The 15,241-nt window shown below is 40.1% G+C and overlaps 1 protein-coding gene across 1 annotated transcript in view; it reads left to right on the forward strand.

Annotated features, from left to right (window-relative positions):
* Positions 1 to 1,992: 1,992 nt before the first annotated feature.
* Positions 1,993 to 15,241, forward strand: part of IL10RB (interleukin 10 receptor subunit beta) — a 58,824-nt gene continuing 45,575 nt past the window's right edge. The window contains exons 1-2 of the mRNA XM_036746878.1: positions 1,993 to 2,220; positions 4,400 to 4,523. Coding sequence (XP_036602773.1) covers positions 2,172 to 2,220; positions 4,400 to 4,523 — 173 coding nt within the window. The 5' untranslated portion in view covers positions 1,993 to 2,171. The remainder of the gene's footprint in view (positions 2,221 to 4,399; positions 4,524 to 15,241) is intronic.

The raw sequence follows: 15,241 nt of genomic DNA on the forward strand, positions 1-15,241 counted from the left end.
CTCACATCTCCAGCTGCCTATTAGACATTTCAAACAGGATGCCCTATAGACTTCTTAAACTCAATGAGTCTAAAAACTGAACTCATCTTTTCTCTCAAGTCCTCCCCTCTTACTAACATATTACTATTGAAGGCCCCACCATCCACCCTAGTCCCCCAGGCTCAAAACCTAGGGGGCATTCTCAACTCCTGACTGTCTCTCCTCACAGCCAGTCTTCTTACATCTTAATCTCTTCCACATACTCTGTGATTCAGTGACACTGGACTCCTTGCTATACTTGGCACATGTAACACCTAAGAACTTTACCATTTTTAGGGCAGATAGAACAAGTCAACATAGATAAAGGGCATGAGTGTGAGTTAATTATGCTGAAATGATCTCAAAAAAATGAAGGAGTGAGAAAGGGCTGCACAGGGAGAAGGGGGAAAGGGGATGATGGTAAAATGGGGGGTAGTTTTCTCACATAAAAGAGGTTTGCAAGGAAGAGCTTTTATGGTGGATGGGAAAAGGGGGGGAGTGGCGGGCAACACTTGAATCTCACTCTCATCAGAATTGGTGTAAAGAGAGAGAGGGAGAGAGAGAGAGAGAGAGAGGGAGGGAGAGAGAGAGGAGTGAGCCATTCCCCAATTGACAAAGGAGCCACTGGGAAGGAAAATGAATGTTTGATGTCTTATCTACTCCATTTGTCTCCAAAGTGGGAAGTGCCCTGAGGGGACACTGAACAACTCCAAAGGCTCTGGGAGGAAGAGGGACACCCTACCACCATCTCTATATCCAAAGGCTCCCCCTTTTCCTACCTAATACCAATTCTACAAAGAACACAAAGTGAATAGCACATAAGCTGTTTATCCAAATCATAGCAAAACAGAAATCAGAAAAGGTATACATAGAACATACACAGAAAACACATAATGAAAGAGCTCTCAGGAAGATTGAGATAACAGTTCAACCAAAAGAGAAGGTCCTGGGTCTCACCCAAAGGGAAATTCCCCTAATTCTCTGGAGCAGCAAACTGAGAATAGGGACATAATAAAGACTATCCCACCCTTTCCTGTCTTCCCAGAATTTTCCTTCAGCAACCCAAGCCTGGAGTACCCAGATGACGGGTGGTGAGGGCTAGAGCTCCCTTATCTCCTGACTACCCCACCCCTCAGGCAGGTGGGCATTATCTCTAACACTAACTGGAAATTCTCATACCAATGGGCCCTTAGGACTAGAGAGACTGGGATTCTCCTTTCAGAGAACAAGAAACATATTTGTTAAGCTAAGCTGAACTGGATAAGTGTTTACATCCACAAGCATTGTAAAAGAGAGTCCAAATATACCTGAGATGCTGCTGAACCATTTACCTTTGTGAATGAGTCTTAAAGCAGTCTAAGGGGCATAGGCAGCTGTTTCTGCCGCACATTTCAAGGGGCAGGGTGGGCCGGGTGACACCAATAGGACTATACTATCTCCAGCTATAGTAGCCTAACAGGGGAACTTCGACGTTGCAAAGGCGCTCCACCGCCTGTGTATAGACGTATCTTTGTACGGGTAATATTCCACCCTCCACTCCTCGGCCCCCTAGAGAGTAACCTCCTAGAGGGTGAGACTTTCTTTTGTTTGTTTTTATACCTCTAGCACGGAGGACAAGGCCCCCAACTTGATGACACTAACCGTACCTGTATGTTTGAATCGAAGGGAAATTTTCTCAGAGCATGGTGACTTCCATTCCCCTGAGCACAATTAGGAGGAATGAAGGGGCCACTTGGATTGGCCGTGGGCCCCAAGTGGTGGCAGGAAAAGGGCTAGTGGGATAAAATGAGGCAAAACCTCAGACTTCCCCACTCTGCAGCCAGAATTGGGCAAGCACAAGCTGAGTGGGAAGCGCTGACCCCAGGGCCTTTCCCCGCCCACGCCTACGGGCTGGTTTCCTGTAACTTACCCCACAGTGCTGGGATGGACCGGTGACGTTCAAGCTGGAGCCCAGAGGGGTGGAGAGAAGGAGGAGGCGGGGCCACGGGCAGGCTCTCGAAAGCCAGGTAAGTAAAAGCACCGCCGGGCATCCCCTTCCCCTCCTTCTCGAAAGGTTTTGGTTCTCCTTTCTCCTCTCAAAAAAGCATCCCCAAAGAAACAGTTACATAGACGAAGGGGATAGAAAGCTATTGGCAAGATCGCAGCCCCCGGACATGGAAAGGAGTTTCCAGCCCTGGCTGTACAGCTGCTTCTTAACCGCAGGTGAGTTGAGGAGCGCTGGAAGAGGGGTTGTGGACTGGGATCCAAGGACTGGGATCTAAAGTGGGATCTGTCTCCTTTCTCCCCTCCCCCATGCTTCCCACACACTCGGAGAAAACCACACACACACACACACACACACACACACACACACACACACGCCCACTACTGACACTTTGCTACTTCTGTCTTCTCCGCACCAAAAAAATGCTTGGACCCCCATGACTGCGCCTGGGGTCGCACACATGCATACACACACCTCCACACAGACACACACCACTCTCACACATACACACACCGCTCCCGCACCCACATGCACACACCCTGCACTCACACACACATACACACACACGGAGGAGGAAGAGTAGGAGGAGGAGAACGAGGAGAGAGAGAGAGAGAGAGAGAGAGAGAGATTGATTCTTCCAGTCACATTAGCTATTATCAACCAGTCTAGGGGTTGTCCCACTTCCTGATGATCCAAGAAGACTATACTGACGCCCTTATCCCTTCCTTAAGTGGCAGAGCTGGCTGAGCTTCCTGCCCTGCCAGTATTTCCCTGGGCCACCTCTATTTTTTGCCACTTTCCTATCTACTCACTCTCTTCCCAATGCAGCATTGTGATGCCACTAATGTAAGTCTGGAATCTAAGCCTAGTATGTTGGACTTCAATTTGAAATCTCTTAACATAAGTGAAATATGTCATAAATGTTTTATAATCTGTTTCCCCGGAAGTGTATTTCACAATACCAACGCCAACCCCCAGTTTAACTAGTTCATTGGACATCTTTAAATTAATACTTCACAGCTATCAACTCTAGTAGATGGTATGGAGCCAGTACAGGAAAACTTATTTGGAATTTAAATCTGGTTAGGGCAACAAAACCAAAAGCTATTAAACTGAAGTCAATACATAAAACTGGTTTAACTAGCATATTTTTGAAGGTGAGGGAAAATGAAGTTGGATACCATATCAAAGGTGAGCCTCACTCATTCCTTGGGCTGACATAGAATCAAATTCAGTGAGGTTCCTGTACATCTGCACAATTTCTCAATTCTAAGAGCCACTTCGGTCTTGAGTCACCTCAGCTTTTTCTGGATTCTTTTTCCTTTGCTTTTTAAGTCAATTTTTTTCAAATCATCATCTTGATGTACAATCTGCTGTACTAGAAATTATATGTCTTTCTGTTTAAATCAGGAAACTGATAAAGATCAAAGATTATTTGGGCCACTTATGAATTTATTAGATCTTATACATGTAAATTAGAATGTTCTCGAGTGATGAAAAAAATTAATTTGGGAAACTTAATGTTCTTAATTTTAAATTATCTTTTAAAAATAGCCCATAGCTGATATACTATAGTATACTCTTTCTAGTTACTAATACTTGTGCCATTACAGGTCCGTGATACATAACACAAGCACACAGTGAATCAGGATTCAAGCTCAAGCCACTGGCTCCAAATCCATGATTCTTTCCACTACAATATGTTGCCTTTTCTTCAGTAGTTTGAGAAACAAATATTCAAAACTAATCAACACATCAACCAAATTTGACATATGTAGTGTTTCAGATCCATAGTATCCCACCTCTGAAAAAAAAAATAAAAGGGAGGGAGGGAAGGAGATACATTACCATTGTCTTGGGTCCAACTTGAGCATTATAATTCCACAGCATTCAGTTTTGATGATTTTCTCGTTGCTCTTTCCAACTGCATTATTGTAGTCATTATGTATGTGGTTTTCATTGTTCTGTTTACTTCACTTTGCATCAGTTCCCCCAGGTCTTTGTATTTATCACATTTACCATTTCTTACTGTTCAGTAATAGTCCATTACATTCATGCACCACAACTTCTGGAATCAGTAAAAATCTGCATGTTTTGTCCCATGCTTTGCTACTACCAAAGTATAGTTTTACTTTCTTGGAAGTATTAACTTGGTCTAATGAATGAGGACATAGCTTAGAAGATAGGTAGTATGTATGCACACATTTGCATTTTTAAAATACAACATTTTGGAAACATGGGGCAAAAGTGAAGGCTATAGAATCTATGTATATTTTTTCAGGCAATAAGCATTTCTTAAGCAGCTACTGCGGCCAGGCACAGGGCTAAGCTATTTTTTCCTTTTGGCACCCTGTTTGAGGAAAGTTCCATCTCTTCCTTTCCCTTTCATTTTTACAGTGCTAGCAATACTGCCAGAGCCAAAAAATGTAAGGATGAATTCAGTTAATTTGAAGAACATTCTGCAGTGGGAGCCACCTGATTTTTATAAGGGAAATGTGACCTACACAGCCCAGTATAAAAGGTAGGTTTAATAAACTAATGTATTATTGGATTTTTGTAAGATGTTACCTGTCACCAGTTAGGCTTTAGAATTTACATTATGATCATATAACTGGCTAAACATAAATGGAAGGCCTTGAAGCTGATGACTTTGCACAGCTCTGCCTCACTTAACTCCAATTCACTTGGGGCAGCTAGGTGATGCAGTGGGTAGAGCACCGGCCCTAAATGGGAGTTCAAATCCAGCCTTGGACACTTGACACTTACTAGCTGTGTGACCCTCGCAAGTTGCTTAACCCCAATTGCCTCCCCCTGCCAAAAAAAAAATCCAATTCGCTTGCAAGCCATTGGTCATTTTCAAGAACCACAAAGAGAAGGCCTTGCTCCCTCTCCTTTTTATTTATGTTTATTAGGAAGTATTTTTGGTGTTTTGTCTGTTGGGTTCCCTTTTTTGGGGGGGGTGTCCTTTTTTATTATTATTATTATTAGGGGTAGGAACTAGACCTGTCATTTCAATGGTATTAGAAACTCCAAGAGAAGGCACTTCTACCAATGCAGGCTGGCACCTTCTCTGCAATTTAGAGTCTTAATGAGCTGCCTTAGGGCAGGGGTTGGCCTGCCAGCTGCCCAAATGTGGCTTGTTTCCTCCTCTAGTACTGCAGGAGCTAGGACTGGTTTTTATAGATTACAATAATTTTATTGTATTTAAAAATGTGAAAACCATTTTTAGCTCAAGGGCTGTACAAAGTCTGACCCTCAGGCTGGATTTGGCCCCATGGAGAGGTTAAGTGACCTGCCCACAGTTACACAGCCAGTATACGTTAAAGGTAAGAGTTGAAACTAGGTCTTCCCGGCTTCAATGCCAGCTCATTATCCAATCACTATTATATGCTACTTGTATCACCAACTCTTTTCTCTCATCTTTTTTGATGAGGTTCATAGGAAATGGTCCTGGGACAAGTTGCTGTTCTGAGACTAGTTTACATTTAACGTTCTACAGACCTTTGCAAAAGTGTTCAAAATAACTACTTTTGGGGGCAGCTAGCTTGTGCAGCAGATAGAACACCAGCCCTGGAGTAAGAAGGATTTGAGCTCAAATCTAGCCTCAGATACTAACTAGCAGTATGACCCTGGGCAAGTCACTTAACAACAGTTGCCTCCCAAAAAAATAAAATTGCTGCTTTTTGCAGTTGAATAAAAAGACCAGGAATTGTAAGCTCATTTTCTGTAAACTCATTGAAAATATTCTCAGAATTGGGAAGGAATTTTTACAACTAGTGTCTCTGATAAAGGCCTCATTTCTAAAATATATAGATAACTGAGTCAAATTTACAAGAATGCAAGTCATTCCCCAATTAATAAATGGTCAAAGGATATGAACAGGCAGCTTTCAGAGGAAGTACTTAAAGCTGACTGTAGTCATATGAAAAAATGCTCAAAATTACTATTGATTAGAGAGATGCAAATCAAAACAACTCTGAGGTACCACATTACACCTATCAGATTGGCTAACATGACAAAACAGGAAAATGATAAATGTTAGAGAAGATGTGGGAAAGTTGGAACACTAATTCATTGTTGGTAGAGTTGTGAGCTGCTCCAGCTGTTCTGGAGAGCAATTTGGAGTCCAAAGGACTATAAAAATGTGCATACCCTTTGACCTTGCAATACCACTTCTAGGGCTATATCCCAAATAGATCATAAAAATGGGAAAAGGACCAACATGTACAAAAATATTTATAGCAGCAGCTCTCTTTGTGGTGGCCAAGAACTGGAAATTGAGGAGATGCCCATCAATTGGGGAATGGCTGAACAAGTTGTGGTATATGAATGTAATGGAATACTATTTTCCTATAAGAAATGCTAAGTAGGAGCACTTCAGAAAAACCTGGAAAGACTTACATAAACTGATGCTGAGTGAAGTGAGCAGAACCAGGGGAACATTGTACATAGTAAGTCACAGTGTTCGATGACTGATTTTGATAGACTTAGCCCTTCTCAGCAATGCAAGGACCTAAAACAATTCCAAAGGACTCATGATGGAAAATGCCATCTATATCCAGAGAAAGAACTACGGAGTCTGAATGCAGAGCAAAGCAGACTATCTTCTTTTTTTGTTTCATTTTGTTTTGTTTTTCTTTCTCATGGTTTCTCCCATTCATTATAATTCTTCTCTACAACATGACTAATGTGAAAATATGTTTAATAGGAATGTATATGTAGAGCCTACATAAGAATGCAGGCTGTCTTAGGGAGGGAAGGGGAGAAAATTTAAAACTTATGGAAGTGAATGTTGAAAACTAAAAATAAATAAATTAACTAATAAAAAAAGAAAGTTTTCTCAGAACAATTCCAGTAGCAGACAGGATATGGGATAATAATGTAGTTTATTATGGCCTTTGATTTCAGGGGGCCTGTAAGTCTCAACATATTCAGCCATAGTCTTCTCCTTGGTATTTTTGTAGTCAATGTGTCTTACCCAGAGGTTATCTGTAGGCTTTTCCAGTCTCTGGAGTCAGTTAACTGGAGTTAATTCTGGGGTCAGTTAAGTCAATTAAACTCTCTGTTTCCTCATCTGTAAAATGAGGATAATAATGCTTGTAGTGTTTACCTTATAGAGTTGTTGTAAGGATCAAATGAGATAGTGTAAAGTCCTTGCATTTCCTTGGTGTAACATTAAGAATTTCACACTTATCAAATCTAAATGACATTTTCATATCATTGAAGAAAGAGGAAGAGGAGGAGGAGGAGGAGGAGTAGTTGCTGTTGTTGTAGTAAATAGTAATATTAGGAGGTTCTACTATGTGAATATATCATAGAGCTTCTTCTACATGGAGATTTACTCCCTTCAAATATTCAAAAGACAATCATTATTGTTTATATGTGAAACTAGCCACAGTTCACTGGAAAAATAAAATAAAACATAGCATCTTTATCAGACATAGCTGTTTTATAGCAGAAAAAAAACTCTATAGCAATTTCAGCTTTTCTCTTGGAATAGCACTTTTAGAGGTCAGTAGTGCCTTTAAACCCTATACTCCAAATTTAATTCATAAGAATGATCAAGGATGAGTCAGTATTTATGGAGTGCTTGCAAAGCAATCAAGAGTTAATAATAGTAAGTAGAGAACTAGCCTCAGTCAAAAGACCTGGGTTCAGGTTCCAACTCTAACATGTACTCGATTTGTGACTTTAGGCAAGTCAGATTATAAATTATGGAGTAGAGACCAGTCTGCACTGGAAGAGGGCATTTTTGTCATTATAAATTCTCTGTGCCAGTGAGATCATAACTAGTCTAGTTTACATGCAAAGATTTTATTTTTCTTTTGAGTGTAGATTGTGGATTTTTTTTTTGCCAAGTAGCCTTTGAATTTCATAATTACACTTTGCTATATCAGGAAAATCCAGAGATGGTTTTCTAAAATTATATTTATATGGGGCTTCTACACCAAGTGCTGTTAAACATGTCAAACTATGATTTATTTCAGAGACATTTGCCATAAATCCCTCCCTACTGCCAAGTCTAGACTCACTGCATATTTACAAATGCAAACAAATTGTTTCTAACAAAGGCATTTGCATTCTGCAAACATCACAAGAAAAAAATACCAAAAGCTTACTAAGATGGGACATGTCATCAGAGAACAATGACTTGTGAAGGTAGTCTGAATTCTGTGCCCTGGCTTAGGCTCAGGGCTCTGTAAAGCTAATCACAGCAGCACACCTGAGGACTGCTGCTATGAATAGCTGTAAGGGTCAAATTGCATAGTATAATGAAATCTCTATTTATTCAGAACTAAACATTGTTCAATAAACTAAATCATAATATTCATAGCAACATCTTTAAGCAAAACACCATTCAGTAGTATTTAATAACATTCCCCAAAATACTTCTTTACACAAGCAGGGGATCCCAGGCCAGGGTCTTTCTTAACACAACATGTCATCCTTAAGGGGTAGCAGAAAATACAAACACCATTCACCACTAGGTCACAGCAAGTTACAATCTCCTCAGTCAATACAAAGTGTCCAAGTAAAGTCCTCTTTTGTCTTGACTCGAGGCTGACTTCCAAACCCCATGGTTCCCCCTCCTCAGGCTGACTGCTCCCAGCTCTTGACTGGATACACACACAGGCAGCTCTCTGCTCTTGCTCCTTGTCTCAGCTCATGCAGACTGCTCCACTCCAAGTTCTTCCTGCTCCTGCCTTACAGCAGGCTCTAGGGGCTCCTGCCCAAAGTTTCTGTTTCTGGGAAAGCAAAGCTTAACAGGGCTACAACAATATTTACACACATTACCAGCACTATCATCTCAATTCACTCATAAAGACCCACACACAGGCAGGGCTTCTGTCTGAGAAATTAACACAAATCAACAGACAGAGTGCCAGCATCACAAACATTTTTCTATTAGGTCTCTCCACAAGCAAGTTCCCCTAGCTGCTCTCTGCCTCAGGTCTGCTTCTCTCTTCACTCTGCTTCTCTCTCTCTGCTCTGCTTCTGTCTTCACTTTTACTCTCCCTCCAAGCAATGCCATGTATACTGTTGCCAATCAAATACTCTTGATTCAATCAAAGGCAAGACTCAATCAAAGGCATTTGATTGGTTTAGTGCGAAGAACTACAAAAGAAAAAAGAACAAAAAGTCCCACTTTGCTTGCTGTTACAGGCTGATAGCATTCCTATCACTCATCAGCAGTCACATGAGCTATAGCTTAGATGAGAGTCGGATTCCTTTCCTCCTTTGGCAAGGTGCCCTTACAAAATGAAAGGCTGGTCTATGGCCGTGGCTTTATGCCAACCATAAACAACGCGTCTAAGTCCAAAGTCTGGGACAGGTGGAACAGTTGGAGGGGTGGGGAGGCAAACCATTGAATTCAGAGTCAGGAAGACCTGAAGTGGAATCTTGCCTCAGACATTTATTGATTGTGTCAATCCAAGCTAGTCAGGTAACCTCTGTGACTCTGTATCTTAGTCTGTAAAGTGGAGGTAATAATACTGATGTGGTTTAGGTGGTTCAGGGATCCCTCAAGGACTGAAGTACTGGGACAGGGTCTTCTGGAATGAATTCACAGACTCAAGCATTCTTTAAGTCAAGGTGGCAAAGGTTTATTGTAACACCAATATGGTGAGCAGAGCTCCCTAAGGAGCTTGCCACTTAACAAAAGTGATGCTAAAGCTTATATAGGAAAAAGTAGTGGATTATCTGGCAGATATGCTAATTAGGTGATAACTTGCAGCCTTGGTCACAGGCTTCATTCACTACTGGAAACCAGGGAAAGGGTTTCTCAGGGTATTTTTGGTCTATTATGTTTGTAGCAAAATAGCTTTGACAGTTGATGTCTATACTTTGACCTCTGGATTGAATATGATAACTTTGGGAATCAATACATGATAATTCTGTGGTTACAAGATAGTCCTGTTTTTAGAAGAGAATTTCTTCAGAGGTCAGCTTGTTCTTGTTTTGGAGAAAGATAGTTTGTTTTAGTGGGACCCACTCATGAGTAATTGTGGGGAAAGGTAGTTTGTCTTACTGAGACCCACTCATGAGTTATTGCTAGGCATAGTGTCCTTGGGCTGGAGAGAAAATTGTTGGGTGCAGTGATTTGAAGCTAGGGAGAAATGTGATCTTGGAATTGGGGTCCAAGGTCAAGTACCCAAGCACCCCATCAATATTTGTAGTACCTACCTTATAGGGTTGTTGAAAGGGTAAACTGAGGTCATGTAAAATCCTTCGTGAACTTTAAAGCATAATAAAAAATACCAGCTATTATTATGTCCTATGCTTCAATATTTCAAGAATCCATAATTTCATTGGCATGGGCATTCCTTCTTCTAATATATGTTTTGCCTCCCTCAGGTCATACATAGTCTTTCTGAGTTGCTGGGACTTGTAGGTCTTCTGGTGGTGAGTGTTTCTAAGCTCAGATAGGCTGTTGATCCTCATCTGCTTAATATAAGAGAGAGACATTTTTTCAACCCAAGACAGCTTAGGAGGTAAGCAAGAGAGGGCTATGATACCAGCATGGGTGCAGACCCAGAGCCTGTCAGGAGCATAAGTGGTGGACCTTAGAGGTGGCTAGAACAGCAGCATTAGCAGCTTCAGGAGTCCTTATCTCAGAGATGGTAAGGGGGTTGGACAACTGGTTAGTGAGAGACTACAGGGGAACCTTTGCTCGACCTGGATACAGCTGGCATTGGTTGGCAACTCTTTTGCCCATAAGCAGTTCTGGGTCACAGTTCCAGGATGGAGAGGAGTGCTTGTGATCAGTCACAATGGAACAGAGGACCTGGTAACAGTTCTGGGGCCAAGAGGAGCACTAGTACTTGTGGCTGCAGGGAAGAACAGGCCCATTCCAGGGTAAAGACCAGAGCACAGACTAGGAAAGCAATGACCACATCTCTCCCTGGATAACACCATTTTGGAAGCACTGAAAATTTGCAGAGCCCCTCTTCACCAAATTAGCTCTGAAAATAGCAGCATGAAAAGCCTGAATCTTGGTATAGTGCCTCCCCACTCCCAGGTAAGAAGAAGTCCAAAAAGTGGGCTAGAAAAATGAGCAAACAACAAAAAAGGAACTTAACCATAGAAAGCTACTACAATGACAGGGAAGACCAAGATATAACCTCAGAAGACCACAATGTGAAAACAGCCACAACCAAAGCCTAAAAGAAAAAAGACTAATTGGACTAAAGCCAAACAAGAATTCCTAGAAGAGCTAAAGAAAGAGATAAGAATGATAGAGGAAAAGGTAGGGAAAGAAATTAGAGTGATACAAGAAAATTATAAAAAGAGAATTACTAGCTGGTAAAAAAAAAAAAGCATAAAAAATACTGAAGAAAATATCACCTTAAAAAACAGAATTGGCCTAATAGTAAAAGAGGGACAAAAATTCACTGAAGAAAAGAAAGCCTTGAAAAGAAAAATTGTCAAAAATAGAAAAAGAGGAGAAAACTCCTGAAGAAAATAACTCTCAAATTATTCATATTTAAATTTAAATCCTTAAAAATGAGAATTGGGCAAGTAGGGTGTAATGATTCCAAAAAAGAATGTAAGGGTGAGAAGGAAGGATGCACTGGGAGCAGGGAAAGAGAGAGGCAGAATGAGGCAAATTTTCTCACATAATGGAGGCGCACAATGAAGAGCTTTTATAGTGGAGAGGAAAATGGGGGGAGGGGTATACAAAATGCCTAAACCTTACTCTCATCAGAATTGGTTCAAAGAGGGAAGAATATATCTAGGCTCTCTATTGTATACAGAAATCAATTGTACTCAATGCAGAGATAGGAGGGGAAAGGGACAAGAGATATGGGGGAGGGAGGTGATAAGGGAAAAGCTGGATTAAGAGAGGCAGTGGTCAGAAGTAAGACAGACTTTTGAGGAGGGATAGGATAAAAAGAGAGAAAGAGAAAAAGAAATAGAAGAAAATGGATGGGGAAAAAATGCAGTTAGTGATCATAAATGTGAATGTGAATAGTATTCAGCTAACCCATAGAACAAAAGTGGATAGCTGAATGGTTTGGAAAACAGAATCCAACAATATGTTGTGTACAAGAGACACATTTTGGATAGACAGAAACAGAGTTGAAATGAAAGGCTAGAGCAGAGTCTCTAATAGACTTCAAATGAAGTAAAGAGGGCAGGGATGGCAATCACGGTCTTAGACAAAGCAAAAGTAAAATTAGACCTAATTGAAAGAGATAATCAGGGAAATGACATTTTGCTAAAAGGTGCCATGGGCAATAAAGTAATACCAAAAATATTTACAGCAAGTTTCTCTGATAAAGGCCTCATTTCTCAAATATGTAGGGAACTAAGTAGAGGCAGAGGCACCAAGCTGAGTTACCCAACTGGCTGGGTCCCCATTCAGGCAGCTCAGACTACTCACAGGTTGTGTTTGTCCTTTGTTCTCAAAGAGGTCTTCCCCTCCCAGTTTTATTTTTTTTTTAATTAAAGGGGCCATCCCTTGACTTACTTCTTAAAGAGGCCTATTCACTGAATGGGCCTCACTTGAAGTGAGAACCTGAAAAGACCTTAGCCTAAAAGGGCCAGGGTCTCACATTGCATCCTGGGCTATCTCTAGTCATCCTGATGAACATCAGGCCATTAGACCCAGATGGCTCTGGAGGAGAAAGTGAGGCTGGTGACTTTGCACAGCCCTCCCTCTCTCAAATCAAAATCAACTGCAAGTCATGTCATTATCTCCCTGATGTCATGGTCCTCTTTGAGAATGAAGGACAAAAAAAAAACACAACAAAGGGAACTAAATCAAATTTATAAAAATAAGATCCATTCCCCAATTGATAAATGGTCAAAGGATATGAAAGGCAGTTTTCAGGAGAGGAAATCAAAACTATCTGTAGTCATATGAAAAAATGCTTTGAATGACTATTGATTAGAGAAAGGCAAATTAAAACAACTCTGAGGCATACCTATCAGAAATGACAAATGCTGGAGGAGATGAGGAAAAATAGGTACATTAAGGAACAATTGGTGGAATAGTGAACTTGTCCAACTGTCCTGGAGAACAATCTGGAACTATGCCCAAAGGCCTATAAATGTATACATATCCTTTGACCCAGTAATGTCATTATTAGGTCTGTACCCCAAAGAGATCATAGTAAAGGAAAAGAACCTATATGAACAAAAATGTTTATAGCAGACCTTTTTGTGGTGGCAAAGAATTGGAAATTGAGGAAATGCTCATCAGTTGGAGAATGGTTGAACAAGTTGGGGCATACTATTGTGATGAAGAACTATTGTGCTATAAGAAAAAAGGAGGAGGGTGGTTTCAGAAAAAAAAACATGGCAAGATTTATATGAACTGGTGCAAAATGATGTGAAAAAAACTGGGAGAACATTGTGCATAGTAACAGTGATGCTATAATGATCAATTGAGAAAGATTTGGCTACTCTGATCAATACAATGATCCAAGATAATTCCAAAAGGGCTCATGATGAAAAAATCCTATCCCCTTCCAGAGATAGAACTAAGTGCAAGTGAAAGTATAATTTTCTCACATTTTTTAAACTTTTTTTGCAATTATAGCTAATGTGGAAATATATTTTGCATGATTTCACATGTGTAATTGATGTCATATTGTTTGCCTTTTCAGTGAGTGTGGTAGGGGTGGAGGAAAAATAGAATCTGGAACTCAAAATTAAAAATGAAAAGAATGTTAAAAATAAATAAGGGGGAACAGAATAACTTAAACAAATGGAGGAATATTTAGTGCTCATAGCTAGGCCATGCCATGTAATGGCAAGCAGCGTAGGACTTTTTGCTGTTTTTTGTTTGAGTGCTTCTTAGCACTAAGGCGATCAAGTGCCTTTGATGGAGTGTTGCTTTTGTTTCAATCAAGAATCTTTGATTGAATGGGGAGTCTTTGATGACCTGCTTAAGTCACAAAAAGGCCTAGGTCACATGGGTTTGAGTCACATGGTTGTGATGCCCTCTGACCCTGAAGAAGTATATATATATATATATATACTCTGAGGTTAGCATTTTGCTTTGGGGGGCACACTCATTGGAAGAGTGTTAGTGTGGAGATTCTGGGTAGCCATCAAGGAGCCATCCTCCCTACCCTTTGAAAACCCAGATGTTGGTGCTTCTCTCTGTGGTAACTATGTATGCTATGGTCAGACAGAAACCTGTCTGTTGATCTGTTTATATCATCTCTGTTTGTAATTTCTGTTTGTATTTGCTCTGAAGTTCAGGGTGCTGACTTTTTTCCCTGAACTAAGTGAATGATATACGTATGTTTAATTAAAGTGAGATTGTAAACTCCTTAAAGTTGCTTACTTTAGAAAAGCAGAATGTGTGCTAGCAGCCCTTCTGTGTGCTGGTGCTGTCAGTCTTATGCCCCCACAGCAGCTGCTAGTCCTGTTGTTGTTACATGCCACGATGAAGAAAATGATAATACTACCAAAATTAATGTCTACTTTTAATACTATACTAATAAAATTACCTAGAGAATACTTTACAGAACGTGCTAAAGTAATAATAAAATTAATTTGGAAAAACCAAAGATCTAGAATATCAAGGGAAATTACTTCAGTAAGGATGAAAAAAGAATAGCACTTCTAGACTTCAAACTATCTTATAAAGCAATAGTCATCAAAACAATTGGATATTGTTTAAAGAGTAGAGAGATAGATCAATGGAATAAAGTAGAAAGGGAAGATTCAGAGACAATAGAACTCAACAGCCCAGTATTTGAAAAAGCAGAAAATATAAATTACCTAGGGAAAACTCCCTGTCTGATAAAAAAAAAAAACTGCTAGGAAATTGAAAAGTAGTCTGGCAGAAATTACGCTTAGACCAACATCTTAGACCACTCCCTGCAATACATTCTAAACTAATATGTAACTTCGATATTAAAGATAATCCTATTTTTAAAAGTGGAAGAGAAACAGATCATATACCTTTTATAGCTATGGGTAGGGGATGTATTCCTAACCAAACATGAGACAGAAGCAATTACCAAAGATAAAATTGGTAATTTTTATTACTTGAAATTGAAAAGTTTCTGCATAGACAACATAAATGCAACTAAGATAAGAAGAGAAGAGGTCAAATGGGAAAATTTCACTAATAAAGGTTTGGTATAAAAAATATAAAAACAATTAATAAATATGAATGAGACTATTAGCCATTCCCAATAGATAAATGATCAAAGGATATGAACAAACAGTTCTCAAAAGAACTGCAAAGTATTCACAACCATATGTAAATTGCTTCAA

The sequence above is a fragment of the Trichosurus vulpecula genome, chromosome 2, assembly GCF_011100635.1.
Source record: "Trichosurus vulpecula isolate mTriVul1 chromosome 2, mTriVul1.pri, whole genome shotgun sequence".
NCBI classification, from domain to species: domain Eukaryota; kingdom Metazoa; phylum Chordata; class Mammalia; order Diprotodontia; family Phalangeridae; genus Trichosurus; species Trichosurus vulpecula.